We start from the raw sequence: 26,826 nt of genomic DNA on the forward strand, positions 1-26,826 counted from the left end.
CAGGAACACCTGAGCAGCTCAGTGTCTTCCTGCTTTATTTAGCTGCAGACAAACATTTCCTCTGTTTCTCTTCACCACTGAACCGGGTTTGGTTCTGTTGCTTTAGTTTGTTCTTTAGGCGTTGGCTTGCAGCTTCCAGCAGTAAAATTGTCTTTAATGTGTTTCTTGGTGTGTTTTAGGGCTTTGTACTGGATAGTTGTCTTGGTAAATGTGGTTCTTTAGCCACAGTTAGCACATGGTGCTGATGTGTGCAGTGATTAGTGGATTTGGTGCACCTGAGTTGTGTCTTTAGCTTGGCTGTAGTGAGTCTTCAGAGGTTTTTAGTCAGACACATTCTGTATTCTTGTTTGAGAACCAGCGTTGGTTGTCCAGAAGGTAAGAGTTCCTGTCCTGATTCTCTGTTCTCAGAGGTTCTCTGGTAGGCTGCAGGAGACTTTAACGTTTGGGTTGTGCTAGTTTGGTTTTTGTATGGTTTCATTTGGACGACTATCTTGAGGCTCCTCCATGTGGTTTAGTGAGGTTTTCTGGAACAGTTCTACAACGCAACCTGCAGCAGAAGAGACTTTGAGAGTTTTTAGAAAGTTCTGGAGACCAGACTTTAGAGCAGCAGAAACATTTGTCAGCAGTTTGAGCAGGAGAAGGTGATCTTCAGAGTAGAAATGAGATGGAAACCTTCTTGACCCGTGTGGTGAGGTCCTGTACCAAGAGTTTGAGCAGGTTGTGAAGAGTCTGTAGTTCTTTGGTCTGAAAGCACAAGAATAGTCGACTCATTGAAGGAGAAAACAGGAGATATTGTTGGTTCTTCTGTCGTTCTGCAGTTTCCTTAGACTGAATATCAAGTTTATATTTTAAATGATTTCCCATGTGAGCCCAAGAAGACTTCAATAAACTCCCTCCATCCCCTGGACACAACATATTTTATTACCATGTTAAATCTTTTGTATTTTTGTTTGTTTTTGAGTTTTAATCGTAGTTGTAGCATAGTTTTTTCTCTTTGCTTTTTTAGTTTTGTAATCTGTGTGAAAGGTGCTAAACAAATAAAGCTGAATTGATAAACTGAATAATAGACTAACTCATGATTGTAACAACAGAAGTATTTTCATTGTGATTTAAGGGTTTGTTTCATTTTTAAGGTTGGGGTTAAAATCTTGACAAAAAAAAGGTTAAAGAAATAAACTACAGTAAAAAAGCAATTAAATCAAAGGAATAAAACATTTAATATAATAAAACTTTTAAAAAGAAAATTAAACATTAAATACAATTAAATTATATTAGACAAAATATTTAATTAGATAATGAAATGGAAGATACAAAGCATGTAATTATGAAATTAAACAAACATTTTTAAACAAAAATATTAAACATTAAAGATGAAATATTTCAGATAATTAAACATTTAAAAAATACAATTAAACAAGAATATTACACATTTAGAAAAATACAAAACATTTAATTAGATTATTAAACCTTTAAAAGTCAAAACATTTAATTAAAATTAAATCTTAAAGACAATAAAACTTTAAATAGGAATTAAACAGAAAATACAATGAAGCATTTAAAAAGAAAATTAAACATTAAAAGGTGGTAAAACATTTAAAAAGAAAAACCTTACAAAGATTTAATCGAAAAATTAAACATTGGGAAAGAAAAGGAAATTTTTCAAACAAGCCGATCAAACATTTGAAAAAACAACAATTAAACATTAAAAAGACAAAACATTTCGAAATCAGATCAGACATTAGAACAGAATAAAAGGTGAGAAAAGAGCAAAACTAAACATTTAAGAATCAAACTAAAGATAAAACATTTGAAAGGGCACCAGTTAAACTTTAGAAGATCAAATTAAACAGAAGAAACAATAAATTGATCAAAAGAGCAAAAACAGATAAAGACCTTAAAGTGTTTTCTAGTCTGAAATGAAAACATCAACTTGTTTCTTCAAACATTTCCTCTTTCTATGTTCTTGGTTTGATTGTGGACAGATTTACTAAGAACTCATTTCAGAAAACTGCTTTCCAGATAAAGTCTACTAGAGGTTGAAGGCATTTATCAAACTAATGTTACCTTCTGATCTCCACAAACTTTACTGTTCAGTGAAGAGAATCAAAGTTTGTTAAGGATTTCTAAAAAACCCACAGGTGAAGGTCTGAGAAGAACTCAGATGGATGGTCTAAATGTGAAATCAAGACTCATGGTCACAAGTTTTAAGGCTTCTGTTCACCAGAAAGTTCAAACTAACAGAGAAGTACTGAGAAACTTTTAAAACTTCAGTCCTCAGACTGTCTGAAGGTTCAAACTAACAGAGAACTACTCAAGAACTTCTAAGATTTCAGTCCTTGGACTGTCTGAAAGTTCAGTCTAACAGAGAACTACTGTGGGACTTAGAAAATTTCAACCCTCAGACTGTGTGAAAGCTCAGGTCCTGAGGACTCGGGAGGTGTGGAGGCTTTGGAAAGTCTTGGAACTGAGGGTTCCACCCTCCAGCACAAAGGCTGAAGTCCAACCTCCTGAGAAAAACGGTCGAGTCGAGACTCGAGTAAAAAAAAAACTCGAAAACGCCAAAAAATAGATGATAAATGCGCAAAAAAAAGAAAACTTTGTATCTGAGCGAGTAGCTCAGGGGGATAAGAAGAGGACTACCAAGCGGAAGGTCGCAGGTTCAAGACCCGCCACTGGCCCTTTTCTTTCTTTGTCTTTGTCAGGATTTTGAGAAAATTTAAGAAGTGTCTGGTCTTGAACCAGCGACCTGCAGCTCCATAGGCAAATCCTTAACTCACTGAGCTACAGATCAGATAAAAAAACATGATTTCGTCGTCCCTTTGTCATCGTAGTTTCCAAGTGACCACATGGGCGGAGCCAAGGCGGAGTCTGGGTGGAGTCAGGGCGGAGAGTAGGCGGGGAGGTGGGTGGCGGCCTCCCCCCTCTACTCCCCCACCTCCCCCCACCGCCCACCACACCTTCCCCCGCCCGACGAGTTCTTCGAGTCTCGATGAGTTCCTCGAGTCTCGACAGGTTTTCCCGACTTTCTGGAGTTTCCACGAGGTCAGAGGCAGAACAAGTTGTCATGAAGAGGTGCTGAAGTCGGCCAGGATGGACTGACTTTTTACAGCGACTAGAAGGAAGACGACTAGAAGAGCAGGTCTTTAACCACCATCCATAAAATCCATGAAGTCGCTCCAGAGAAATGAAGGGACGTCAACTTTTATCAACCTCCATCTAGATGTTCAACTCGATATCTTTACTTTGAGATTTTTAGCACCACAAACCTTTAGTATCACACTTTATTATCAGTTATTAGGACTTTAATGGAATCCATCAGCAGATTTAGTTTTTGTTGAGAAACTTTATTCTTGTCGTTGTGGGACTGCAGTATTTAAAGCTGTTCCTTCTATTTGACCTTGTTTATTAGTTTTAGTGGAGAAAGTTTGAATTGTCAGTCTCTTCAAAACTAAATAATAAATTGGATTAGTCAAGAGGTTTAAATTTCTTACTTTGTCATATTTTAAATATGACAAAAAAATATAGAAATAAAGCATCTTGAGACAATTTGACCTGTAATTGGCATTATATAAATAAAATTGAATTAAAATTGTATGTATCTTGTAATGTTGGAGTAATTCAGCCATATATGTTAGAAAACACATTTTCTTTGACCATTAATCTGTTGATTGTTTTCTCCAGTAATTCATTTCTTGTTTTGGTTTATAAAATGTCAAGCCCAAATATATTCAGTTTACGGTCATAAAAACTAAAAAGATTTACAATCATGATGCAGGAATCAGGCAGTTTTTCACTTTTTATCTTAGTTTAGTCAGAAAGATAGTTGATAATGTGTGAATTGTTGCAGCTTGTGAGCCGTAAAAGGTTTTAATCTTTGGGGCCGAGTGTCAAAAAACATTTAGAAACCAACATCAACAAAACACTCAACAAAGGGAAATCCAACTTTTGCATGACAATGTCTAAATAAAGGACATTAATTTCCAATGTAAATGTGTGATATTCATCCTCTGGAGCTTTCTCTTCACATCGTCTTCCATCTGGACTGGTTTGGTCGGGAGCATGTGCAACAAACATTTGAAAAACTGCACTTTAACATCAATGAATAACACTGAAGTTTAATCTCTACATAAATGAGACTGAGTCTGGATGTGCTGCTCTGTCATTAACTCCTAAGTTTAGGGAAAGTTCAAATAAAAGAGGACAGTTAAGAGAAGACTTGAGAATGAGCTTATTTTGAACAAACATCTCAGACTTTCTGAGCTTCAGCACCTACAGCAAGATAATTTGGCGAGAGTTAGCTTTAGCTGAGCCAAAGAACATGTGGGACGCTAACCTAGCAAACATTTCAGACTTTTCTCTGTGAATTCTGAGAAATAATTTACTATTTAACGACAGAGCTACACATCTTAACTCAGTCTCATTAAAACAGACTCTAATTCAGTGTCATCCATCCATATTAAAGTGCAGTTACCCAAAATGTTTGCTGCATGAGCTCCAACAAAACCTGTCCAGGTAGAAGGCCACTTTGACAAACAGGAAGTGGACGATTCCAAGCAGATTTATAGAAGGGGGAACCAGACTGTACTAAGTGTGGTCGAGTATAGAGGGGTGTTTTGTGGGTTTTAAGGCTGATAATGATTATTAGTGAGACATTTGGAGTAGATATTCATTTGCAGTAAATGAAAGTATTTAAAATCTTGAGTTAAACTTAGAAGAACACAAACTCTTAACAGAAAACTTTGTTGATACGTTTTTGTTTTGTTTACAGATGTTAAGTTAAAGGAGTTTTATTCGTTACGTATAACCAATCAAATCACTCCAGAAGACAGAGCGACCACAGGTAGATAAAGGTTCAGAGCCAAAGTAGCACCATTTTAAAATGTATTTATTACCGTAAATCAGTAAAAAATAAAATACAACATGACGAAAACGTCATAGTTTAGTATGTCATCCAAAATGTGACCAAAACGTCATAGTTTAGTATGTCGTCAAAAATGTCTTTAAATGTCATAGTTTAGTATGTTGTCCAAAATGTCACTAAAACGTCATAGTTTAGTATGTCATCCAAAATGTGACCAAAACGTCATAGTTTAGTATGTCGTCAAAAATGTCTTTAAATGTCATAATTTAGTATGTAGTCCAAAATGTCACTAAAACGTCATAGTTTAGTATGTCGTCAAAAATGTCTTTAAATGTCATAGTTTAGTATGTCGTCCAAAATGGGGTAAAAAAGTCAGTTTAGTATGTCGTCCAAAATGGGGTAAAAAAGTCAGTTTCGTATGTCGTCCAAAAGGTGACCAAAACGTCGTAGTTTAGTATGTCATAGGATAACGTTATTTCTTTTACACCAACAAATCAAAGATAAGATGGTCTTACCTTAGCTGACATGTTTCAACTGCAGTCTTCTTCAGAGCGTCATCTTGATAGGTTGTTGTCCAAAATGAGGTAAAATGTCATAGTTTAGTATGTCGTCCAAAATGTCACTAAAACATCATAGTTAAGTATGTCATCCAAAATGTGACCAAAACGTCATAGTTTAGTATGTCGTCAAAAATGTCATTAAAACGTCATAGTAAACCCTGAGCTGTGTCTGTCAGGCATGATGCTGCGTTCACTGACAGCTGACTGTGTCCATCAGGTGGTCCATCAGATATCGGACGCTGTGTCCCTCGGGGCGAAGGTTCTGAGGGGCGGGAAGCGTCTGCATGGCTCCTTTATGGAACCGACTCTGCTGGCCGACGTCACCGCAGACATGCTGTGTACGAAGGAGGAAACGTTCGGACCGCTGCTGCCCGTCATCAGGTCTGTTCGCTCATGATCACTAACACAGTTTATCACTTTATTCATCTGCAGTCACACATACGCAGGTTTAAACCACCGGATGAAAATGTGTTCCCAGAATCTGACAATAGTGTTGCTTCAAACTGCTTAAAACTCACAAAGGAGACATCTGAGGAGATGTTGTGTTTTTCATAATGTACACAAGCTTCTAGTGGAAGAAAATAATTCTGTGTAACAACATGAAGACTTTGTGGTCACCGTTGACCAAGTAGAATCTGTTTGTTTCCAGGTTTAACACAGAAGAAGAAGCTCTGGCTATCGCAAATGCATCCAACGTTGGATTAGCAGGTGAGAACATCCAGCTGTTTCCTTATAACTGCTGCTAGTTACCAGCTGCACTAACCAGACTGGGCTTAAAGCTGTGAACCTGCAGAACCTTTATCAGTTGATCCCCTGATGTTTTTAATGCACTTCATCTGTTAGCTGGAACAAAGCTCTGGAGCAGGTCAGGTCCTTAGTATCAGTCGTCATGGTGATGTGCCCGATGAGAAGCAAACCACCGTCGTCGCACCAAAACCCAAAAAGTTAAAACCTGAAGTTACCTCCATAACCGTAGATCCTGCTTCTGACCTCCTGAAAATAGTTTTTTGTCAAATCAAAGAAAGAAAACTGCAGCAAAACATGTTTTCAGTTCAGACTTCATTAAGGACACAACTCATCAGTGGGTCCACAGATCAATAAATAGAAAATAAAATGTAAAAAATAAAGTGAAACATTCCATATTAATAAGGCGTTTACATACAGAGAAGAACAGCAGCGGCTGCACAGTCAGCAGGCTCAGTTCAGGGTTGGTTAGAGGACTAGTTAACACATATGTGACGTCTGTTTGCTCTCAGGTTACTTCTACTCACAGGATGTGAGTCAGATCTGGCGTGTGGCGGAGGCGTTGGAGGTGGGGATAGTCGGCGTAAACGAGGGACTTCTGTCCACACCGGAGGCCACCTTCGGAGGCGTCAAACAGTCCGGTTTGGGCCGCGAGGGCTCCAAGTACGGCATCGACGAGTATCTGGAGGTCAAGTACATGTGCTTTGGAGGCCTGAAGCCCTGAGCGAGGACGAAGCGACGCCTCGGGGCCGCCGGTACGACAACACGGTGACATTAATACATCTCAGGTTCTAGTTAAACTCCCCTCATAACAGAATATAAAATAAAAAAATTAAAACTGACATGATTTCAGGAATCTGCCCAAATTACTTAAACCTGAAATGAGATATTAAACAAGGTCCTCATCATTTATTTTTTGTTGCTTTTTAAAAATGAACATTTAATATGTAAGAAAATATTTCAGGCAATAATTGATTACAGTGTTTATGTAATTTCTTTGGAAAATAGTATTATATTAACATGTTCTGATTGGCTCCATGGTTCATGTTAAAATTCAGATTTTAACATTTTATGCTGTTCTTTAAAAGTATTATTGATGTAATTATTATTCCTATTTTTAGACCGTTTCATTGTGAACCAGCAGGAGGCGCTGTAGCCTCCTACAATGAAGCTTCAGTTAATTCTTTAACATTTGTCTCATTTCAAAATTAGAATATCAAAACAATATTCACTCATATTTCTGTTGCACATTTAGTACTTTCAAGTAGAAAAATAATATTAAAATTACAAATGTACCTAATGAGGTAAATATTTAGTTCAAAACCCTCCAATTACATGCAGAAAAAACTATTTATTTTAAGTGAGTTCAGCCTAAATGATGAACAGCTGTGTTACAAAATATCTGGTTGTTGTAAGTTCACAGACAGTTTTTTTTACTTTTAAATTAGAAAACTGGTGAATTTGTCTTAGATGAACTTCTACGTTCAGAATCGCTGAGCTATGATTGGACAGAGACTATTTGGGTAGGGGCTTAGCAAAACAATCAGAACATAATGAACAACCTGCAGCCAATCAGAATCCAGTATTCCATTACTATAATGAAAACTGTCACTAAAACATGAATTTATGCTTTTTCTTCACAAAGGTGCAAGTCAGTAAAAAAAACATTAGTGTGAAATTTGTGGCAGCTTCTGTTTTAACTTCTGACCAGTGACAAAGAAGCAGAGAAACAGTGAACAGGACATGTTAATATATTTTTAAAAAAGGAAAATACCAGTTAATTTGAAAGTTCCCTTTCTTATTTGTTTGATATATGACCAAGCTTTTCCTGCACAAAACTCTCTCATGAATGAATATGAAGCCTAGCAGTGACAAAGGTACTTAAATATTCTGATATAATTGAACCCACAGGGACACTTGTTTTAAAATGGGTCTTAAAATAACAATATTAATCAATTTTTATTCTGAAACACATAAAACGTGCTCATAAATATATAAAAATGAAGGAGAAACAGGGTTGAACATGTCTGCATGCACCTAATGTTGTAGAGGAAGAAAAAAAACTACCATAATTGTGTGTTAATTATTGCAACATAATTCTATAAATCTTGTTGCTGTGTTGATAAATGTTGATCTGAATGCTGGTTAAAGCACATGAGACTGTTTTCTAAGCGTCTATCAGAAAGCAGTTCAATCATAAGTGCCAAATGACTGATTTTTATTACTTACAGTGACAAACAACAATACTGTCTTTATTAAACAGTAATTAGTACTAATTATACTGTTGGCAGTTCTGTGGATGCTGGCTATAGATGATTTGACTGTTGTTGAGGTGAGATGCCTACAAGTGTAGAGATTAAATTAAATGTAAGTATTTTCATTGCTTCATTTTGTCAACAGAAGCCGCTTTCCAATGAGAAACTGAAGCTGCTACATCACTCTGTTCATAGCCACCAGCATCCACTGACAAAAACAGTACTTAACCTCGCAGAACTCTGCAGTAGTTGGAATGCCGCTGCCTCGATTGATCAGTTCCTTTGTGTTTTAACATGCAAGTTTGGATCCAAAACAGCTGCTCATAGGGAATCTTTGGATTTTTGGGTGTTTTCAGTGTATAATTTTTAAATGATTCAGTTCATTTGGTGTAGGATTTAATATTTTAGAGTTTTAACATTAATATTTAAACCTGTTAGGTAAATTTAGGCCCAATGTGTGTTTTAAATGTGCTTTATAAACAACAATGACTTGACTAAAGTCAGCAATAGCAGAAACAAACTGACCGATCAAGGCAGCATTAAGCAACGACCTCAGCAACTTAACATTTCTGTTTTTGTGAATTGAGTGTGGTGGCTTTGAGGAAAGAGATAACAGCTTCAGTTGTCAGACAATAAAGTAAAGCAGTGGAATTGCTCTAAACATAGAATACTGTTAAACTGAACGATTTTTGTTGTAAATGTGGATAAAATGTATTTGGCTGCTTAGCGTCTTCTAACTTGGGATCATCACCTACTGCAGGTAACCCCGACTATAGATAAAGAAAAACTAAAAATAATTGATGTGAAAATGTCATAGCAACAAGTCTGTAGCCTCAAAACTTACTTTAAGTCATCCTGCACTTTCGTGGTTTTAAGTGAAGCACAAAGAAATCCAAAATTGGTTAAAGCACTTAGAGCTCAACCGCAGAAGTCATGCTAAATGAAAATGTATTTATCGTAACATGTGCTCATGTCAAACCAACAATCAAATCAAGCCATTTGGTAACTAATTCCACTATAAACTGATTTGCTAATAATAGCAGTAATGATGTCTATCAGTATGTTCTTCAGTCCTGACAGTTTGTTTAGCAGATTGTGTCTCTAATATAATTTAATTGTAATATACCGTTGTAGTCAATGTATAAATAGATTTTTTTGTACTTCTGACTGTAGATTTTAATGGAAAAATAAAGATTTTTAATATTACATGCTGTGATTGAGTTTGTTTATATAATGGTTATCCTGAAAACTACATTTAGTTAAAAAATGATTCTATTATTGTTAATATGAACCATATTTTCTTCTTTGTGTGTAAATGAGTAAAAAGGGACAAAATGCCTCCTATGACTGCATTGCATCCATTTCAAGTTGCCGGTTTTAGCATTTAGCTGGACTGACTCTAAACATTTACACCTCAGTAAACAAAATGGTAATTCTCAGAACAATTTTTAAAAATTTAAAACATTGGACTCAGATTTACATGTGAATTTTGTTAGCAAACAAGCTAGTCAGCTGGGATTTGTAGGGGGGAAAAAAAGCTTGAATGCTAACCCTCACCATCTCTACGTTTTGACATTAAAATAAGCATGAAACACCATGCAAGGCTAGCAGCTTCCCCTTGTTGCTAGTCTTTCAGCTAAGCTAGGCTAAATGTGTCCCAGACTGGAGATCAAGATGTCTTTTTAACACACTTTTGACACTGACAAATTATTTTTTGATTTAAACTTGCTTGGAAAATTGTGCCTAGTGCTAATGACTTGTTTAGATCTAGATAGTTAAAAGAAACTAGAAGCTAATCTGAAGTAAAATTTACCTTTTAGGTTTGAGTTACGTTCAGATAGCCTCTCCGTCATCAATCTTGAATACGTTGTTGGCTAGTAAGATGAAAAAAGCCCTTGGAAATTGAATACTACCTCTCGACTGTGCTAGGCTAGCAGTTTTCCAGTCTTGGTGTCAATTCTACATAGTGCTGTGTAGAATGGTCTAACTCTGTCCAACTGGCTAACAAAATTAAACATTTAAATCATGCAGATTTCACATTGTTCAAGGACAGTTCCTCTTTTGACTGTGCTATGCTAGCTGTTTTCCCTTGTTTCTGCTCATTGCACCAAGTTATGTTTTAACAGATGTCAACACAATGAGCAGTAAGTTGCGTCTAACGCTAACAAGTCCTTGAATTTGAGAAAGTCCAGTTAGCCTCTGGTTTACTCTATCTCAAGTTAGCTTCTAGGTACAGTTAGTTAATTGAGAAATAGCTATCATAAAACAAAGCCAGCTGACTCTTGAGTGTACTGGCTGCTAGTTTGTTAGCTAACAAGTGACAATATGTAAATCAGAAGGAGTTGAAGTTGCTAAAAGGTGATTTTTTTTCTTCCTCTTTTGATGGAGTTGGTCCAGCAGTTTCCCCCTGCTTCTAGTCTTTGTGCCAAGCCAGGCTAAACATGTCCTCATGATAAAACTGTCTTCTGTGTCTCTGGGGATTTTTTCCCCTCAAAGTCTGAATTGTCAGACACTTTAGGTCATCCTGTTAAAAACGAAGATCCACATGTTGCCTCTCAGCCCACAGCTGGATGTTATAACCTGTCAGGGGTCACAGCTTCGTCCTCAAAAGTCTTACGTCCTCTGAAAGGGGACACTGGTTCATTTGACTCACCTCACAGGGCAGGAATTCTGGGTAATGAAGTGTCTCTTGCTGCCGGAATGCAAACATTTCCAGAAAAAAATCAGTCGTTCCATCATCCAAAGGCGTTTCCGTTGCGGGTGGCGTGGGCGCTGATCCGGTTCCTGCTGCGGACCGGCCGGTCCCGGCTGAAGATGGTGTCCTGGTCGCTGTCCAGCTCCGACTCCGACATCATGAGGCTGGAGTTGTGCTCTGTGCTGCGGTGTTTGATACCTGCACAGAGGAAAGATGTTAAGTTCGGTCTTACAGTCATAGCCAGCATGTCTGAAGTATAGTTTCTAGTGAGCAACACCCAAGTTTCTCTCCTTCTTAAATTCTGTTCTCCAGCTAGGAGTACCATCTCACTAATCCACCCTCTAAACCCCAAAACTTGCCAAGGGTTTTGAACAGCATGTTTTCTTTTTAAAAACTGCAAAAAAGTCATCATTAAGTAGAGCCAAAAACAGAGAAAATTGTTAGATTTTCTCCTTGCAATGATCCTGTGAGGGATGTGATTCCATCAGAAAAATGAACCAAATTCTTCACTCCTCAGCACAACTGATTCTCCATGACTGACTCAGCTGTGATCAACAGTGAAAAATTCAGACAGTTTTCAGGTGAACTGTAGGCAGTGTCTCCAAAGAGATTAAAAGAGAGACCGAGCGGAAAATAAAACAGACTGGGTCAATAAAATAACTACAGCATTGCCAATGAACGGTATACAGGGGAGCAAGTTGTTGGAAGATGCATTCAGCATGGTGAAACATCTTTCTACAGCTGATGTGCAGAGTAGACAGAAAAAGTTTGTAGAGGCTCTAAATGCAACTAAATATCTATAACATTTGGAAAACTTTCCTAAATATACATAAACTGGACAAAATGACAAAAACAAGAAAACAAAATGGCAGAAGAGAGATTTAAAAAATGACAAACATGACACAAAATGTCCACAAAGAGACATAAAACAACCAAAACAAGATGGAAAATGAGATAAAGACACAAAAAATGACAGAAAAGTGACAAAACTGTCTCACAGAGTTTGTAAATGTACATAGTGAATAAAATGTTTACATATCTAAAAAATGTAGAGGCCTCATTTTTTTTTTGGGATTGCTTTTTTACTATCATCCCGACTGTGTCATTCTGCACAGAAGACGTTTCTCAGTTCTCTCTACTTCTAGTCATGGTTGTGCTGTTTTCTTAGTGGTGCAGGAATTAACATTGCAGTGAAAAATGAGCTCACAGTGAGGAAAAGTGTAACACCCAGAAATCACTCAAGGTTCATGGGGTTAAATCGAACCAACGAGGCGAAGCGACTCACTGAATTTGGGTCTGAGCTCCACTCTCTCCTGCTCGTCCATGTTGTCCAGGATGGTGTACTTGGTTTTCTTCCTCACTTTGGTCTGTCGCCTCCTAAACACAGAAAGCAAACCATAGTTGATCACAGGTGAAGCATAGTGCTGCTCTAGGATCAGTTTACTGTCTGGAACTGTGTGCTGACCTCTTGCAGCAGCAGATGAAGGTCCAGCTGACGGACAGGATGAAGACCACGAGCACGAAGCTGGTGAGGATGACGTACAGGACTCTCCACTCTGTCAGGAGGGGCAGAGTGTTGGTGCTTTTAAAACCTGCTGCTTCTGATGTCCAATAAATCTGAGTGAGTATGACTCATCTGTGAAACTTTTTGAAACTGGAGAAACATCTGAGGCTGAAGATGTGCAGATTAAACATCAGAACAAAACAGATGCACTATCTGCACATTTGCCTGGTTTGAATGTAGGTATGTGAAAACCTTAGTGAGTAATAAAATAATTTATTTCCATTTATTATCTAAGCACATGCTTCCCCAAATCACACAGTATCTCATGGTTCTGGTATTTCTTGATTCCAGATAATCCCCCTCACACAGTTAGGAAAAAATATCTCTATCAGCATCTTATAATGAGAGCCATGTCAAAACGTAACAATTTCATAATATGAAATATTGTTTCTCCTTGATATGAAGGTTAATATGAAAAAAACATGCAAATATTATCATGGAATATTTGGAAAAATTATGTAATCTGGATAACTGAGTCTGCTCTGAAAAAAAACTATACTGCATGTATGGCTAGACCTTATAAATACCATGATAGGAGCATAAAAGTAAAGAGGAAAATTACCTTGAAAATAGTCTCATATGGTTGAAAAAAAAGAAAAAGCACACTGGAAAAAATACCTAATTCTCACAAATTAAAGATGTTCCCAAAGAAAAAATATTTTTAAAAATGTGTAATATAAACACATATCCTTTCTACAAAATGTTGCATCTTGTTAATTTGTTTATATTTTTATATTTTATTTTTATATTTTCATTTCAAATTATATCCGTGAATAAGCTGCATGGCTCTCACACCTTGAATTTATGGTGTTCTTTCCCTTCAACAGGTGTTAAACTGCATCCAGTCAACATCTAATTATGTTGGCTTTCCTGCTAAAAAATACAATTACCACAGTTGCTCTCGCCGTCGCCAAGGTAACGACGAATCAAATTCTCGGTCCAGAACGGGTCACAGACACACTGCTTGGTGACTGGATCACACTGGCCACGCCCCGAACAACGGAGCAGACACACTGGGAACAAAAATAAAAAGAACAGAGTTGTATTATTTACAGACAAAAACAGTCAAGCTACACAGAGACAAAGCTGCTACAATCAGACTGAAGTTTAAGATTAACACAGATTCACTTTATGGTAGTTTCAGGCTGGAAATGTGTCATCTGACTGGTGTGATGGTGACTGGATTGATTGATCTAACTGGTCCCACTGAACTCACAGACGGTGTCGACTCTCAGGACTCTGAACAGCAGGTAGTCGCTTTTCTCTCTGAGCAGCTGGTTCCTCAGAAGACTCACCAACCTGGAGCCTGACAGGGGCCCCGAGGGGCCACGGACGGAAAACCTCAACACTGTGCTGCACAAACACACACAAACAACAAGAAAACATTCAGGCACAGAAGTTTACAGATGTTTAAACACTGAAGCATTAATTTGATTACCTCGCCTGTTTGTCACTAAACCAGTCAGTTAACCAGTTAGTGACACACGATAGTTTGTGTTTCAGAGCTGAAGTATGTCAAGAGAGTACAGCTCATATAATATAGAAACACTCAGTAAACCAGTCGTGACCTAGTAAACCACTGTTCGTAGTAAGTTTGTGACCAGTCCCCCAGCTAGTAAACCAGTGTATGACCAGGTCCTTGGTCAGTAAACTAGTAAACCAGTTTGGTACCTGAGGTGGGAGTGTCCCTGCAGCGCTCGGACCTGGACGTCGCTGTCGAGGACGTGGATCAGGGCGGCGAGCTGTCGGACCACCGTGTCCCTCTGAGCCACGCTGACCTGCGACACCGACACCAGCATCTCCAGCTCCACCTGCTCGCCGCCGCCGGGTTCTATGGAAACACGGGAGGGACACAGGTCTCCAGTAAAACCAGTAAACCCAGTGGGACGCGTTAGAAAGTATCAGCCCACCTGGTTGGACCTCCACGGTGGCCGTGGCCAAGCTGGAGCGGCCCTGAGCATCAGTCACCTTCAGCTGGAACAGGTAGGTTCCTTCCACCAGGTTGGTCAGGTAGAGAGACGCCTGAGAGTCCGACTCATACAGCACGTCCTGCAGTGTAACAGATTACCAAACTACTGTAATCTGATTACAATTCACATCTACTCGGACATTCTTTAGCATCATCTCGCCTAATTATAATCTGTTTTCTGATTAAAATTCCCATCTAGTCTCACATTCTGTAACCTCAAGTAATCTAAATATGAACTATTGTACTCTGGCTGCAGATCTATGTGTTGTATCTCTGTGTACTGACCCCAGCTGCAGGACTCTGGCTGTATCTGGTCCACCTGTAGTGGATGCTGCTCTGGTCTCCGTTGGTTACGGAGCCTCGGAGGACGAGACTGTTGTTGGGCAGAATCAGGGTGTGGCTGCCGCTGGCGTGGGCGACCGGTAGAAGACTTGTGGCTGCAGGACGAAGAAAACACCATAGAAGAGCTCTGAGTTAAATTCTGTCTGGAGGAACGTTGATCATCTGAGGAGCAGCAATGTTGCTCAGGACATCTGTTGACTCTGTGATTAGACTTAAACCAGTTTATGTGATGGATTTACAACAACACATCAAGTTCTCTAAAGTATTAAACAGATCAAATAGAGTTCCTCAAGATGTCTTGGGGAAATCGAACAGAAATACATTAGTTTTTTTTGCTGCTTTTGTACATATTGTTTGTTTTATTTATTATTTGGTGCTGTATTTAATTTTGCTTAACATTTAACCTAAGTTATTAATGTGAACCCCATACAAACTGTACTTCAGGAGACAGTTATTGGGAATACAAATAAATGGAGCCCCTAACTTTTCCAGTGTTGGTAACACCTGTGCACAAATGTTGGACCTGTTGATTACAAGTTCTTTTTTTTCCTGTTTGTACAATAAACAATCAAAAGAAATGCTGCGATTTCTGTCATTCTAACTGTCATAGAAGACATTTCAGTTCTCTCTCCTTCTATTCATGGTTGTGTTGTTTTCATAGAGGTGCAGGACTTTTTATTGCAGTGAAAAATGAGCCCACATTGAGGAAAAATGTGACTGAGGTCAGAGGTTTGCATAATATCTGAGTGTTAGAAGCACAACCCACCTTCCTGGACCCTGACAGTCAGCGAGGCGCTGTCTGTCGCCCCCTGCTGGTCAGACACTGTCAGTTTGAAGGTGTAGCGCCCGACTCGAACACCCGTCAGTGTGGCCACAGCCTGATCCACGTCCTCCAGCTTCAGACCAGGAGGACCGCTGGAACAGAAAAGCTCCTCATGTGAGTCAGTTTGAGAAGAAACATGTCAGAGTCTTTGAAGTGTTTACAAACTCATCCCACCTGACCACCTCCCAGTGGTAGCTGCTGACGCCGTGGTCGTCGGTGCTGCCGCTGCCGTTGAGCAACACACTGCTCACCGGGAGAAACAGCGTCCTGTCGGGACCCACGACGGCCACCGGACCACGGTTTGACCCTCTGACCTCTGACACTGAATGAAAGGGAAGAGAGGGTTGAAGGCAAAAGACAGACAATTTTAAAAAGTGGTATTTTAATGTTATTTGGTTTATTTTACAGGTTATCGTATAATTACATGTCATTATCCTGTAATTACAAGCAAAGATCTCATGATTAAGACATTCAGGGAGTCACTGATTTAATTTGCTGTTTTTTGTTTGAGACGCCAGGAAAAATATGTTGTATCAGTGATAATGATATTATTCAAGTTTACTGCCCAAGTAAAGAAAATAAATCCAGCAACACTGCTGCCATTTCTCCTCCATTAGTCTGCTGTGCACTGTAAAAAGGAAAGTTTTTTTTTTTTTTACAGTTTTAAATTGAGATGCTTTCCAACAATTAGCTAGTATTTTACAGATTTTCACAGATTTATTAAATTACAGATAATATCTCGTAAAAATCACAAAACACAAGAATTAATTTACACATCAACAGGCTCAAACTGTAAATAACATCTAAAAGTCTTTTGAAACATGGTCATTTGTTCTTTAACAATGCTTAGTGTATAGAAATTAACCCCCCTCAAATCTGTTAGTTATTTGCCATTACTTAAAAGATAACCTAATTTCTGTATAGTAAGGATTGAAAAATGGTAAAATTTAGTTTGTACAACATTATTTTATTTTACATTTTCTTAAATTACAGACGTTATAAAGAAAAAATAATGAACAAAGTACTAATTTACATGTGGACTGTAAAAGAAATGGTCAAAACTGTTATTGATATCCACCTAAAAATCTGTAATTTTACAAACAGCAATTTGTTCTTTTACATAATTTGACAGTGTACAAAAATTGATTAGATATGGTAAAGATTTTTTTTCTTTTTCTACATGTAAAATGCAGACAAGCATGTTATTTAGGGAGAACCAATCTAATAGATGTAATGTTCTGTACAAAAATGTGTTCATAAGTTCAAATTCAGCCACTAAAAACCAACTTGCAAGTTAAAACATTTAAACTTTTAATATTCGTAAACTATAATTTGAAAAGTTGACAAAGGCAGAAATTGAGATCAAAATCTCTGAGGAAGTGCTCTCACACTGCTGTTTTCTGCCACAACGTATCATATAAGCAGTAGGTGGAAGTGAGTCTGAACAGCTGTGAGAAGGTCTGTTTATTTTGCTGATTACTTTGCATTTCGGTTGTTCATTGTGGTGAATTACTGTGTTCACACTACTACAGAGTTTGTACAGGTGAAGGGACTCGTTGCTGTATATGTAGTGAAAATGTGTTGATGTGCAGAGCTCATTTTAAGGGAACTTTAAAGGTAAGGTAATTAAATAACTTGCTTTATTCTGAAGGAAATTCTGTTTGACAGGAGGACTGTGTTCCCGGAAGTATGATTTCTTTTCTTCCTTTTCTGACGTCACGACAAAGTTGTTTTTTAAGGTGACTCTGGTGTTGCTGTTGTGCACATTTAGACTTAGTTTTTTCAAAAATCTGCTTAATTGTCCTGCATGTTACTTCACCAGGGCGCCAACCTGCAAGTTGCTTTTTCTGCTACATGCATTTATGAACTCACCTGACTCAGCAATAGTCGGTGAGGTCGTGGTCGGAGGGTTAACACTGGCTGCTGAGGAGGCAGTGGGGGGGTCAGAGGCCACGGTCCAGACCGGCAGGTGAGTAGTGGTTGGTGAAGCTTCCGGTGCAGACTGCAGCAACTTTAACATGTCTGTGAGTGAATGAATGTCAGGAAACAAAACAATTTCACAAAAACAGTTTCAGAATCAAAAATGAAGGACATTTACCATTTATCTTAGGTTGACATTGCTATTTTGCTCAGTGGACACATGCAGGCTGCAAAAACATCTATTACATGCACTAAAGAGACACTGCCAACCGTGCTTTAATCCTGGTTTGAGTTAACTCAAGTCTGCTGGCCAGAAGTCATTTAACATCCCAGAAGTCTTTGTCTTGGTGCCTCTTTACTAGCTAAACCCTCACAATGCTCTTTTGTTTGCCAACATGATCTTCCTGTAGTCTGAGTGACCACCTCCTCTAGTTGCTGAAGTGTTTAACAGGAAGGTACTACAGCTAATCTACAATATATGAAGCATGTATTAGTAGTAAAATGGTATTGGCAGATACTAAATATTAAATGACTCGGTTCAGAAGCAACAAAAAAAACAAAGAAAAACAACAACAAAACTGGGACATCCCTACATCTATTTAATAACTTCTCTTTTATACATGACATTTACATGTTTAATGACTTTAACTGAAGAAGAATTTTGTACAATAAAATGTATAAATAAATAGAACTGACCAAACTTGTTCATCTCCATGAAAATTTAGGAGGACACCACAGTACTTGTAAACTTCACATTTTTGTAGCTTAAAAGCTGCTAATAATTCAGCTGCAACTTCTGTCACTTGGAAACAAACTGTAGGCGCCAGGGTCCATACAGCAGGGGGCGCTGCAAGACAAAGACAGACCTGTTGTGTGTATCCTTTACCTTTAGTGGATTCAGGGGCGACTGAGGCAGTGAGTTCCGCTGTGGGTGACGTTAGCTCTGCAGGGTTTCCAGGAGACACCGTCAGTGATCGACCTGGAATATTAATGAGATATTACAGTACAGCATATAGTACTTTACGGTATAAACGCCCCCTAGTGGTTGGCTGCAGTACAGGTCACAAGCTCCTCCCCCTCTGTGTTAGCAGATGTGAATCAAATTTTTAAAAAAGCAAAAAAAAAAAAAAAAAAGCAAAAATCGTTTTACTTAGATCTCTGACTTTTTATTCACCAAGCTGTTATGCAGATTTATGTGAATCCATCTTTACAGCCCAGATTTTCTGTTATTCTCCAGGTCTTCATGAAAAAAACTGCACTATTCAAACACCTGCTTTTATTAGGGAAACTGAATATGACCTAAAAAATAAAACCAAACCTCATGCTGCATCCAATCCAACTATACTATGTACAGTAACTTAGAGGCAGAGGATAATAAATTGTGCTTTCATTATTAGGCTGACTGTTGCCTTTTTTTAAAAATGTACTTCACATCCTGTTTGCTTAAGCAGCAAAACTGAAAACATTCTGTAATATTACACTTAATACGCATGAAAATAAATATTCCGCAGGACTCTAAATTTGTTCATAGTCAAAATGTATGGACAGCTCTGATGGTGCTGATTTATCCTGCGCTCAAACTGACGATTTCACTGCAGAAACTGAACTTGTGCTGCAGTTCAGCTGTTTGCTCATGGAAAAACATTTAGGTTAAAAACCCCACAAAGGATCAATGACAGGACAGAAGATTTAAATAATAAATGATGTCAACTTCCGTGTCATCTGAGAAAACTGCACGCAGCTCCTCTTTCAGTCTGGAGATGGTATAGATTCTGCTGCTGCGTGATGAAGTCAAAAAGCCCTTTCAGACTTGGAGCATGGAACACTGCTGGCGTCATCAATCCATTAAGGTGACTGCATTTTGCCATTAAGACAGAGATCCCTTTTAAGTTAATATTAGTGATTATGGAAGGTTTAACAACACACAAAGTGATGTATAAAGCATAATAATGCTACAACAGACTAAAATTAAACTCATAGCAGCTGATTAAAGTGTCCAAATAACTAACAGGCAAGTTTTTTTCTGATTTCTTAAACAGTGAAACTGAAAGTTTAGGACTGGCTGTTGATAAACTCTGAGGGCTCACCTGTCTGAAGTGAAAAGAAGTTCACATCTGCTGTAAAATTCTGATCAATCCTGTACATGTGAGGGAAAATGCTACAATCATAACTAATTAATGAAGTCACTGCTGTAAATGCAGCAGCTCTGTCTCATATGGATCCTGCTGCTGTCTGATGCTGCAGGTGTTCAGTAAACTCAGAGGAAAAACTCCTACAAACAGCTGGAAACAACAAAGAAAACTGACACTGAGTCTGATGTGGACACATGTAGACCTGCACAGTGTGATCTGCTGTCAGATCCTGGTAGGGACTGGTGGCAAATGGTCTGCATTTATATAGCACTTTTCTCACTTGGTGGTCCTTAAAGTGCTTTTTTTTCCTTAAATCAAGATGGTCAAGCAGAAATTGTTCTAAAACTCTCATGACCTGGCTTTGTTGTTGTGCTGATGAGCAGCTGCAGTGCAGATGGGGTCGGGGCTGAAGTCTTCATGGGGTCTTGGGTGAAGCTGCTAACTGGTTTCAGTGGTGTAGAAACAGTGCTGCTGCTTTTTGTAGCGGTCTGTAAAAAATGAAAAACATAAAATCACAGTCCTGCTGTGACAAATGTGTATGTGACTCAGGTAACGTGTCACGTCTATTATTAAAACACGACCTACTGACACCGTTTTGTAAAACAGGAGGAGGTGCTACATGTAGCTCCTCGGATGACTTGTGCTGGATTTAGAAGAGCTGCAGTTTGACCCAAAGTGTTTTAATTTTTTTTGTGGAATAATATATTACTTCAAAAGATTCACTTAAAGACAGGGTTTTGTATCTGCAGTTTTGCAAACATGTGCATTCAGAAAGGCTTGAAGCTCATTTTCACAAGTTTAGTTGTCAACTATCAAATTAACCTCCAATTATTTTAATAATTGGTGTTTTTTTTTTTTTTTTTTTTTAAATAAAAACTGTCCAAATCTGTGCTTGCAGATTCTAAAATGTGAATATTTTCTGGTTTCTTTCCTCCTCTGTAACAGTAAACTGAATATACTTGGATCACTATTTTAGAGACCAAGCAACTGATCAATAATCTAAAAAAATAATCAAGAACATTTTTAGAGGCAGTCCTGGTTTTAGAAAAGCTGCAAGAAGAAAAAATGTATCGGCAACTATTGTGATGATTAACTAATCATTTTAGTCACTTTAAAGCCCAAATGTTAAATATTTACTGGATTCAGCTCTTTAAATGTGAAGATCTAAAATTTTTCTTTGTCATTTATGATATTAATAAATTGAATTAAATTGAACCTAAATATGTGACCTTGGAATATGTAAAGTTATAAATACAATTTCTACTTACTGCAGAAGAAAAAACAGAGAAAATACTTGCCATATGGAACAATATCAGAAGTAACTGTAAGCTGCAGTCAGTGTGTGGTCTTAACTGATTGACTATTTTGTGTATAAAATGCCAGAAAATTATGAAAGAATGATTATAAAAAAAATCTCCAACAAACTAAAATGAATCTTTAAATGTTTTGTTTGGTCAGGAACAGTTAATAATGTGAATGCATTACATTTGCCACCATTAATAATGGTAACTGATTAATCAATCAAGTATTTTTAAAAATAAAAACAGCTTCTTATATATCTTTCCTCCTCTATGACAGTAAAGTGAATATGTTTAGAGACCAATTAAAAGAGTCATCCAGAAAGTAATCCACAGATTTAATAAATCGTTAGTTGCAGTCCGATGTATTCACTGTAATCAGATTAGGTCTGAATCCAAATGTTAGGATTTGACCTACGGCTCTGTCAAGTTCCTGTATTTCTACAGGTCACATCCATAGATGCTCAAATTCACATGGATGTAAATAATAAACAAACTGAGGCTGAATAAATTGCATGACAAGGGAGAAGAATAAAGTCATAAGATCTGATGATGATTTTTAAGATTTGTCCATTTTATTTTGCTGAATTCATGAAGCACATTGCAACTCTGATTCTGAAAAATGCTCTATAAATAAAGAACATTCTTATATTCATGCATATTTGTTTCTCCTTTTTACAGTTTTCTCATTTTTTTTTTTGGTTTTTTCTGTTGCTATTTTAGGCTTTATTTAACAGTTAAGGGGAGTGTCAGACAGGAAAGTAGGGAGAAGAATGGGGGTTAGACTTGCAGCAAAGGGCCAAGAGCTGGAATGTAAACCCAGGCTGCTGCACTGGGGACTATAGCCCCTGTTTATGGGTCTCCCGCTCAACCAGTTCAGCTATCTGGGCCCCTGTTTTCTCTTATTTAGAAATCAAATAACAAACTCATTACTTTTTTGGAAAATAATCCACAATGAGGATAATGGCTTGTTGCAGCCCTCACCTGGACACAGAGACTCACTGTGTTTGTGAAAGTGTCTCTGATCCCAGATTCGATTCAGCCTCACATCTGTGCAGCTGTTACTCACTGACTCTGGCTGGAAATTTAAAGATTTACTAGTTGTATCTGAAAGCATCACTCACTGTTGTCTCTGCAGCAGTAGGATCAGTCGGCCTCCTGGTTCGGTCTTCGTCTCTTCGACTTATGTTCCCCTCAGAGGCTCTAATCTGGGCCACGCCGCCCTCCGTCAGCCCCCTCTCTGGACCATCCTCTGCGTCTGATTGGTTGAACCCGTCTCTTCCCTTTAAAGACTCCAGCTCTGAGCCGGCCTTCTCCTCCTGGCCCCCCTCTGAGTACTCCTCATCGAGCATCTCGGGGTCGGGGAAGCCCTGTTGGGGCAGGTCGAAGAGGGCGAGATCCTTCAGGGCGTCCAGGTCTCCAGGGGCCTCAGAGGACCGGGACAGGGGCGTCCAGCGGCCACCATACGGCTCCCCTCTCACCAGAGACTGCAGCACTAGCGTCTGAGGAGACGCCCGGCGTAGGAAGGCGAGGAAGGAATCAGCGCCAGGCCTCTCTCGGGGTCTACAGTTCTCCCTCTGCTGGCAGCTCAGGACGTAGCAGCGGCCCTCAAACAGCCATGCCAGGTCGTAGCCCGGCAGGTCGCAGCACGCCGCCACACACTGCGGCAGGGACGCAACACCTGGCACCCGAAGGATCCCACTGCTCTCCACCGCCGGAGACACCACGGCCTCGGAGAAGGTCGCCCCCTGCCAGCACTGAGACGCCACTACAGCTGCAACACACAACAGCTGGTGTTAATCTGAGGAGTCATTTCAGATCTATTAGTGATGGATCATGGAAGTAGCCTGTAACTTTGAATATAAAATGACAATATATGGACCCATAAGTGCACCAGTATCTGCAGTCTTACCAGTGAGTCCTCATTAACATTTTGGCAAAACAGTAAAAAACTGGAACAGCAAAAATGATACAAAATGAGAAAAAGACACAAAAATAAAGAAAGGAGATGAAACTGTCCCAAAGAGGCACAAAACAACACAAAAGAGACACAAACCAGATAGAAAACAACAAAAATGAGACATAAAATCAGAGAAAACATAAAGAAAGGAGACAAAACTGTCCCAAAGAGACACAAAACAACACAAAAGAGACACAAAACCAGACAGAAAATAACAAAAATGGGACATGAATGAGAAAAATGAGACAAAACATAAAGAAAGGAGACCAAACTGTCCCAAAGAGACACAAATACAACACAAAACAAAACAAAAACAAGACATGAAAGAATCACAAAGAGACAAAACTTTGGAACCTTCATTTTTCCCCAGCATTGGTAAAACCTGTGGACAAATGTTGGACATGTTGACTCTAGGTTTTTAAATTTGTGTAAAATAGATAATCAAAGATACTCTTTTTCTTTTTTGTCATTCCAATTGTGTCATACTGCACAGAAGACATTTGTGCCGTTTCCATAGAAGTGCAGGACTTTATATTGCAGTGAAAAATGAGGCCACAGTGAGGACAAATTAATCAGGAGCAAAGAAACACTCAAGTTCAGAGGGTTAGAGACAAAGAGTTTAAGGTATTATTTAAATGGAAAGGCTGTTGTATCAACTTGATTTGAGGTTGAAACATATCTAAATTCATGTTAATGCTAAAAAAAACCAAGTAAATTACTTAAACAGCACTTCTTACCTTCCACACTGTGAAACAGCAGCAGCATAAGTATTTTCTCCCACATGATGAGTCAGTCTGAAGCTCTGCAGCTGAAACACAAAACAGGGAACAAGAGTCTTACTGACAGACACCAGAGAGTCAAAACAGAAGAACACAACTACTGTTAATGTTGATTTTTGATCATTATACACCTGGAAATTGCTCAGTCTAATAATACTACTACTATCAATAATAATAATAATAATAATAATAATAATAATAATAATAATAATAATAATAATAATAATAATAATAATAATAATAATAAACTGTATTATTATGAGCACAAGCTGTGACATAAATTGAAGCTGCCCAGTTTCAGCACCGCCTCGCCGGAGAGCTCCGCCGGGAGCCCCGCCCAGCTGCCAGAAACACGCCGCACTGTGTGGGAAAATAAACGCACCCCTCTGACGCCGCATCGATCTCGTGTGTAAATATGACAATAACCCGAATATATTGTGGTGTAACGTGAGCTACAGTCACTAAAACCCACTACAACCGTTAATACAGGTCGTTAACAAACAATTCGCAGGTTGCGCTGCTCGGAGTAATCCAAATCCCGTTCAAAAATGTAACCGTTAAAGGTTTCCTACCTTATAGGGGACGATTTCCAACAGATAGAATATTGCTTAAAACAATTCCTGCATTCATATTAACAGTTATTTAATTCGGCATAGGTTTGGTAAACTACATAGCAAAGCTTCTACGAAAATTTCTAACTTTTTAAGACAGTCTGCCTGCGCTTCCCACCAAACGTTAGCACTGTGCGAGCTGCTTCCGGAACTAATTAATATCACATCTCGCCATTAAAATGACATATTTACTAATAAACCGCCCCGAAATGCGACACACACTCACGGCAAACCAGCTTTGAATAATTTATCAGATTTTTACATGTGTACTTACATGAAAAGGTAAAATCGATGGATTTCTAAATGGAGTTCGGCGTAACTGGCTAACAACGCCCGCTAAAAGGAGGATTTAAGCTAACATTTGTCAACAAACGCCGCCATTTTTTTACATTTTTTTTTTCTGCTCTAAAAGCAAAAAGCGGCAAAAAAAACAAACAAAAAAACTGCAGAGAAAATGGATTTAATCCGCTGTATGTCGTCGGTGTCCGTTAAAATGACTCCACACCTGAACTGTAAACATGAATTTGAGGGACCTGGCCGTGGTTGGCCCTCCCAGTTCTCCCAGCGTCGCTCCTTACTGGTCCTCCTGAGCGGACCCGGTGTGTCCCACAGGTGAAGAATACTGGACACACTGGGAGGGTTTAAATTGACTGCGCGAAGATGCTGAGGCAGTGCCGAGAAAAGCCGATTAATGCCGAGAAAAACCGAAAAAAGCAAAACAGGGTCGAGTAAAAGCCGAACAATGTCGAGGAGCTCCGAACAAACCCGAACAGTGCCGAGAACAGCCGAGCAGTGTCGAATCAGCAAAAATGTCTTAGCTGACATAAAAACCTAATTTCAACAGAATGTCAGGCTGTATATAAAAACAAACACATTATTATTATTATTATTATTTTATATTACTGTAAATTTTTTAGGGTGGTATATAAATCTTTAACATACACTCTGGTTTATACTAACATAAAATATAAAATATAATAAACATATACAAATAAAATAAAGTGTTTTTTTCGTATCACAAATCTTGTTTTTCTAATTTCTTAAAGCACTTCAGCTTGAATTTTTTTTTTTGTCTGTGTTGTTTTTTATCCACAATGCATTCTAAATGTTTTCCATCCAGACTGAAGATTGTTTTTTGTTGTTCAGATTTTAAATAGGCCTGCTGGACCATCATGCATTTCTTCACAGAACAACCTGAAACTAACATCTCCCTGCATTATACTGGCAAGATTCCAGAGTACATTTACAGCAGAATTAGCCTTTTTAGTAATTTAGCGCAGAGATTTCCCAACATATCCTCTAAACAAACAGTGCATTTTAAAATCCTCCAGTATGAATGTAGTTATGTAAATGTGTGTCAGATTTTGGCTAAAGCCTGATTAAATATTAGTGGCAGCTATAAAGAAACTGTCTCTGTATTGTCCTCGGTACTGCTGTCATTTTTGTTAGATAAATAATTTCAGCATATATATGTACAGGATTTTAAGACACAAACTGAAGATCAGACACGTTGTTCTCACTAAAGACCTCATTTATAGCCAAAGTAAACATACAGGTAGTTTCTGTGCAGTAACATACCTGTATGGATGTATGCATAATGTGGTCATTTTGTGTCTCTTTTTGGTTGTTTTGTGTCTTTTTGATTATTTTGTGTCTCTTTTTGGCTATTTTATGTCTCTTTGTAGTTGTTTTGTGTCTTTTTTTGAATATTTTGTGCCTGCCTGTGGTAGTTTTGTGTCTGTTTGTAGTCATTTTGTGCCTGTAGTCATTTTGGGACTATTTGTGAACATCTTTTTGTCTTTTTGTTTTTGTTTGTTTTTCCTCATTGTATTAGTTTTGCATCTATTTGGTGTCACTTTGCTGTTCTGTGACTTTGCAACAGGAAATATTCTGTCGTTTTAGTTAAACTTTGCTCAGAGGTGACCTGAAGTCTTTGGTCTGTTCAGTAGCTCCTTCATATATGCGCTCAGTTTCACACGATAATTCAAAACAACAGATGAAATACTGAATACTTGCACTGTTGACATGATCTCTTGACTTTGTATACAAGTCAAAAATAAAAACCAGAATTAGATTCACTTTTTGGCTTTGATTTCATTGCATTACTTTTAACTGTTTATTATGTTTTGTTTTCTCCTCTGAAATTAGTCTTGTCACAAAATGCAATTAGTCCTATGTATGCTTTACATTTGACAGAAGTATCTGATTTCTGGTTAATATTGAACTTTTCAATGATGAATCAACATTTCATATAAATGAATAAATGAACTAATAAATAAAATGTGCTTTTTTCTACTCCAGAATAAAGCAGCA

General features: G+C 38.3%; 2 protein-coding genes across 4 annotated transcripts in view; one reads left to right on the plus strand and one right to left on the minus strand.

Annotated features, from left to right (window-relative positions):
• aldh5a1 (aldehyde dehydrogenase 5 family, member A1 (succinate-semialdehyde dehydrogenase)) overlaps window positions 1-9,626 on the plus strand; it is a 25,285-nt gene extending 15,659 nt beyond the window's left edge. For both annotated transcript variants that reach the window (XM_023269840.3, XM_023269841.3), the window contains 3 exons: window positions 5,639-5,802; window positions 6,071-6,129; window positions 6,678-9,626. In XM_023269840.3, the coding sequence (XP_023125608.2) occupies window positions 5,639-5,802; window positions 6,071-6,129; window positions 6,678-6,889 (435 nt within the window). In that variant the 3' untranslated portion in view covers window positions 6,890-9,626. The remainder of the gene's footprint in view (window positions 1-5,638; window positions 5,803-6,070; window positions 6,130-6,677) is intronic.
• kiaa0319 (KIAA0319 ortholog) lies at window positions 6,462-25,204 on the minus strand. Of its 2 annotated transcripts, none has more exons than XM_023269839.3 (16): window positions 25,019-25,204; window positions 23,861-23,931; window positions 22,288-22,937; window positions 20,221-20,353; window positions 18,620-18,712; window positions 17,686-17,835; window positions 15,988-16,135; window positions 15,757-15,905; window positions 14,934-15,085; window positions 14,590-14,728; window positions 14,351-14,510; window positions 13,896-14,032; window positions 13,570-13,692; window positions 12,581-12,671; window positions 12,401-12,492; window positions 6,462-11,313 (listed from the first exon to the last, which is right to left on the minus strand). In XM_023269839.3, exons 2-16 carry the CDS (start codon window positions 23,904-23,906, stop codon window positions 11,156-11,158), a joined length of 2,421 nt encoding a protein of 806 aa, XP_023125607.2. In that variant the 5' UTR covers window positions 23,907-23,931; window positions 25,019-25,204; the 3' UTR covers window positions 6,462-11,155. The 2 variants fall into 2 exon arrangements, with proteins under 2 accessions (XP_023125607.2, XP_023125606.2); XM_023269838.3 differs by having other exon boundaries at window positions 24,788-25,204.
• Window positions 25,205-26,826: the final 1,622 nt, after the last annotated feature.

The sequence above is a fragment of the Amphiprion ocellaris genome, chromosome 9 (assembly GCF_022539595.1).
Source record: "Amphiprion ocellaris isolate individual 3 ecotype Okinawa chromosome 9, ASM2253959v1, whole genome shotgun sequence".
Classification (NCBI taxonomy): Eukaryota; Metazoa; Chordata; class Actinopteri; family Pomacentridae; genus Amphiprion; species Amphiprion ocellaris.

Bases quoted from the DNA above. Each gene is read 5' to 3' on its own strand.
- kiaa0319 (XM_023269839.3), bottom strand. From the start codon at position 23,906: ATGTGGGAGAAAATACTTATGCTGCTGCTGTTTCACAGTGTGGAAG. The intron at 20,354-22,287 runs GTGAGTGATGCT...CATTTTTTACAG, and splicing joins CTACTGCTGCAGAGACAACA to ACCGCTACAAAAAGCAGCAG. The intron at 12,493-12,580 runs GTCAGCACACAG...TTCTGTGTTTAG, and splicing joins TTCATCTGCTGCTGCAAGAG to GAGGCGACAGACCAAAGTGA.